The following is a 5,484-nucleotide window of genomic DNA, read 5'->3' on the forward strand; positions in this document are numbered from 1 at the left end:
TATATATTATTATATAGTATATATATATANATATACTACACGACACATATATATATATATATATATATATATATATATATATATATATATATGTATATCGATTTGTGATTTTATTAAGATAGATATATATTTATGTATTTACATATTTACATATTTACATAGATATACATATACATATACATATACATATACACACAAACATACACACACACACATATATATATATATATATATAATGTTTATTTGAGAGACACGTATTTGTCACGATACAGCCATATGTATTTTGAAAGACATGTGAGGCCGCGAGTACACAGAAACACAAGTCATACATTCACCACATACACACAACTACTCTCGTTCACGTGAAAAATAAAGACAATCACACACGCGCGCGCGCGCAGACAACTAGGTAACAAAGCCACATCCTGACATAGAAAATCTTATATGCAATAAATGATTATAATCAATAAAATACCTGTATGATATAAACGGTACTTTAAAATATGAGCTTGTAGATATACCTTAGATCGGCTATTGTGCTGATGTCCATATCCTCATTGTTCTCCGCTATAGACAGACGCCGGAACCATGTGCAGTTAGTGAAATGGGATACGCCGGATTAAACTCCGCGAATGCCATTACAATCGACGAGTATGCAACAACAGGCATACCGAAGTATCACTATTAGAAGTATGCCATATATTTAAATGGCTTAAAATTTGTGTTTGTCATTGCGCTGTTGAAATAACTAGGCGGTGTGGATGGATTGGATGGATCGCAGGCGGTGGAAAATCACACAACAGCGGGGAGTGAAATCATAGACATTTATTATTAAACGTTTTTCATCCTTTGAGAGTGTTCGTTTATGTATGTGTGTGTGTCATATGTAAGTGTGTTGGGGTATTTTTAGCGTGTGTGCTTGTTTATGTGTGAAAAGTTTGGGTGTGTACTTGTGTGTATATGTTTGTATATGCTTGTGTGTCTTTGTTTGTATATGCTTGTGTATCTGTGTGCGGTTTGTATACGCTTGTGTCTCTACATGTATGTAAAAAAAGGTATAATTTTGTGTGAGTCCTGTTTGTGTAGACGTAATGACATATTAATTGTACAAAACAATGTGTGGACCCGAAGGACTCTGATATTGCAGATACACAATGATTCTGGCGATGAGATGCTTCGACAGCTAGACCAAAATAATAAAATTAAAACCCTGCTGTTATCACTCTACAGGACATACTAAGTCGGCAAGGATGCGTGTGGAAGTAACCAAACATACAGAACCGATCTAGCTTTCAAAATTACGAAAAGGCAAGTGCACGCGACTATGCGAGTATGCAAAATCCCGCATAAGCTTTCTTCTATATACATATACTGTTGCACAGCTATGTCTATTGTGTATACCTTTCGCGTCCAGAAATGAGTTCAACAGTTGATTGTAATTTTCGGCCAATGTTCGAATAATGTCTCTTAGGGCCCTGTAAGACGAGGGTAAGGTATATAGCGATGGTACGTCACAGCTTCCAATAAGAGTAGCTCAGATAATATGACCAATATACGGCAGTGGATACGTGGAAAGTGAGCACATGCAGGCAGAGCCGCTGAATACTCACGCACTGTTAACGATCCCCTCCCCTCCCACACACCTTAGGGCTTAGAGCCCGCCTACATTTGAGAAATTCAACCGCGCACAAGATCCACACACTTGAATATCGCATCCCAATACGAATACCGCAATTTGATCTGGGCTGATATACATAACACGACCACTGTCATACATGGAAACACACAAAAAACAGCGCTGGGTATGAGACGGGTCTGAATGAGAAAGCAAACACATACTCATTGTCGTGGAATAGATACTTCACTTCATTCTCGTGCCGCTTTTCAAGCTCATATCTGTTAATGAGAATATGAACCAGACACTCAGTATGAGCAGAGGTATACCAATCGATTGAATAGCCAGCCTTAATCTTCAAAATTTGGAGCGAAGAGAAGTGAGCTGAAAGGCATGAACGAGTTGAGTTACAAACTGTTAGTATATGCAGCACATACACAGTACGAGCATTCAACATCAACATCTTCGATGTCTCAGATATCTTGTGCCCGCTCTGTACGGAAGTTCGATCGCATACCCCGCTAATTGTACTACCACGCAGAACGAATACATACAGGGGCAGAGCATATGCGACGGAGGGTATTCAGTGCACCTTGCTTCATGTTTGGTATTTAAAGGTGTAGATACACTCACAATAAGAACAAGCGCATTCAATGTACCTGTCTTTCTTCTTCATGTATGACATCTGAAGTAGAAATGTACTCGATAAAAACAAGCACGAGAAGAAGGCGTCTTGTCAAAAAGCTAGTGCGTCCCAACACGCACGTAAGACTGCCCATGATAAGTACATACCACAGACCCATGCATGCACGACAAGCAATTCAATACACACACCTCCGTGTTTCTCAAAGTCTTATCGTCAGAATCATGTAAGATAAGAATTACAGTACCCGCGTAGAAGTCACATGTACTCAATAGACACATTCAATGCAAATTCTTATGTGAATCACAAAGTCTTGATTGTTGCAGGTGTGTTTGTTCTACGTGTGAGGCTGCCTACGTAAACAATGTTGGATCGCATACGTCACTCATCGTGCGAGTCATGCCGAATCTATTACAAATGACCGATACACAAGTAGTTGAATAGATACAACACATGAGCTAAGGTACACTCGATTCAAACACCTACTTGAGATAGCCTCAAAACCCTGAACCCTAGGATTTTTACCGACAGTCTCGCTTGATGCAGCTGTGACTGATTTTACACGTTAGGCTGGTTTCGTCAATGATGTTCGGTTTTGTATCGAACTAAACATGACAGTTGTACTCAGCTAATACCTGATACCTATTTACGAGAAGCAGACTAAATACCACACAACATCATGGTGCTCTCAGACAACCACCTACGTAATTCCGAATGTCTTGTTTGACGCAGGTGTGTCTGATTCCAAGTGGGCGGCTCCCTTTATTGATGATGTTCGGTCCCATACGCCACTGATCATGCGGATGGTGCTTAGCCCTGTGTTCCGCTGCTCGAGAGAATGAGTGACATAAGTGTATACATGGCAAGACTTCTATGAAATCTACGGAAGTGCTAACCTAAGCTTAATTTAAATGTACCAACGTTTTGCAATGAAACAATATTCGTATATTCACGCCAGTATTTGGGTTCTCGTGCGCTCGTATTGAGGGATGGTCGAGTGGTGTCGACACTACTTTACTTGATTGGTTTTTAGCCTAGCAAGTATATGACTACATGTGAAAAAGTTGACGCAAGTACAGGGCTACTATATAAAACGTATTAAGTGTGACATTACGTACAAAATAGTAATCATCGTCCATGCACACATACATGATTTTTTAGAGCTTGTGTAGCGTATGTAACGTATTTGCTGCTATACCACATACGTGTTTCTAAACACATATGCACTTATGGTGCCAGTATATGCGCTCGTTTGTCAGCATTCTTCAATACTTCTATGCATGAGCTGTTTACATTAACGCATACCTACAATTCATTGAGATTTAGCACGACATTGAAGCGCAAGCAATCGTCAAAAACTACATAGAGAGAAATGGCACATTATCTGAGTTTTTTTTTTTGGCATACACTTTCATTGATCAACAACATCTATATCTCAACATATCACGCACAACATGTACCTTCTGCAGAACTTGCCGTAAACGGTCTTTAGTATCCTCGCTCTCTATCATCTTGCGCTTGTTCCTGCGGGTCGTACAGCGGATGAGAAGATATAAAACACACACAGATGTGATATGTACGTATGTGTATAATTATGTTACAAAATATGCTCACCATCAATAATAATACAAAGTGTACGTGTTTACATATGTTCGATAAAAATATCGCCCGCGATGCTCATCATGGCAACAGAAACAAATACCCTCATGTGAAGTGTAGGTGGCTACAGGTACATGTAGGAAGTGCCTGACAGGAGAAAAAGAAGAAAATAAAGCCAACTCGGAGACATAACCCAAATATATAGCAAATACACCAGAATATGTCACATAGTCTTCTATGCTGATGTTATCATAATGCAAAAAAAAACATCATCGGACTATGCGATGAAAATTTGTACAAGATCTCCCGCAAATTTCAAACAGAAAATACCGAATAGGTGGAAGATACTTTGGTTATCATTGGATGACAGGGGAGTTGAATCAAACACATGCATACTTAAATGTGTTTAAAGTTGTATCGAAATCAACCCACTAATGTGGAATGAAGTCGTCTCGGACTCATCCTCGAACAAACCTGTATTCCAGCTGTGAATTGGCTTGTCTTAATTTATTGATAACTTTCTCCTGATCCTGAAGTTCTTTCACCCTCTTCGTTTCCATGGCGATAGCCTTCCTCCTGTGCTCCGCTAAACTTTGCGTCAGATTGGCCACTTCGTATTCCGCTTTCTGTACGAACGGACGAATAAATGAACTATAAGTTAGTACATATTAGTGAATGTGCTAAAAATGCAATCTTCTGCGTATGTACAGGTGAGTTAGTGATCCCAAACTATCTTTATCTTCACTTGAACATCATTAAATCAAATATGACTAAGCACAATCTTATATGGCCAACCACTCCCATCAGGATCATTTAGATGCGGCGCTTAGATTACCAGCAATACAGACCATATGTAGTTGACTACAAGATATCACGTCTAAGCGCATAGTTCTATAAGCAGCAGAAACATGCGTGTTGAAATGGTGCAGTTTTCAATATATGGTGAGACGACATAAAATGTGTAGATAACTGCGTGCGGTCGTTAATGATGAGTGTACTTTAAAACTGCATATAGAATCAGGGAACTTGTGGCTGAAATCCAGTTAACAATGCTCGGATTGAGAGTGATTCATCGAGGGGGCAATATGTATATGGTCGGTTGAACAACCATCCTAACTTGCATAGTTCACTGACATTTGAATTGTGATGTGCACATGTGTACGTAGGCTAGCAAAACCACACACTTACACACGCACCTTCAGCTTTTCCAGCAGAGACTGCTGTTTGTTGAATTGCACAGTCATTTGCGCCTCTTGTGACTCCCATGCGGTTTTGTATTTCTGTTGCTGTTCGTCTAGTTTATGATACTCCGCAATAACGAAGCTTAAGCAGTCATATGCTGAAATATGAGTATCCTTCTCGCCACTTTCCATATACGTAGAAGTCGCAGGGGCATAGCCCATCTGGACCAACATCTGTTGACAAGTTTGTCAATTCAAGATAGCTTGCATGAGCAGAATGAAAGAGAGGATATCATATATATATATATATATATAAAGATAGGTTAAATTTTAACACACACATATATATATATATACATATATACATACATGATTACATGACTACATATATATATATATATATATATATATATACATACATATATATACATACATACATATATAAT

At 38.9% G+C, this 5,484-nt stretch overlaps 1 protein-coding gene across 1 annotated transcript in view; it reads right to left on the bottom strand.

Annotated features, from left to right (window-relative positions):
* The window catches only part of SARC_11711 (hypothetical protein), a 7,868-nt gene extending 2,590 nt beyond the window's left edge, over window positions 1-5,278 (bottom strand). The window contains exons 1-7 of the mRNA XM_014294198.1: window positions 5,054-5,278; window positions 4,332-4,483; window positions 3,719-3,782; window positions 2,963-3,084; window positions 1,840-1,896; window positions 1,402-1,475; window positions 522-567 (exon numbers count right to left, since the gene is read on the bottom strand). Of these exons, the coding sequence (XP_014149673.1) occupies window positions 522-567; window positions 1,402-1,475; window positions 1,840-1,896; window positions 2,963-3,084; window positions 3,719-3,782; window positions 4,332-4,483; window positions 5,054-5,272 (734 nt within the window). The 5' untranslated portion in view covers window positions 5,273-5,278. The remainder of the gene's footprint in view (window positions 1-521; window positions 568-1,401; window positions 1,476-1,839; window positions 1,897-2,962; window positions 3,085-3,718; window positions 3,783-4,331; window positions 4,484-5,053) is intronic.
* Between the last annotated feature and the right edge of the window lie 206 nt (window positions 5,279-5,484).

The sequence above is a fragment of the Sphaeroforma arctica genome (assembly GCF_001186125.1).
Source record: "Sphaeroforma arctica JP610 unplaced genomic scaffold supercont1.1835, whole genome shotgun sequence".
Taxonomy (NCBI): Eukaryota; class Ichthyosporea; order Ichthyophonida; genus Sphaeroforma; species Sphaeroforma arctica.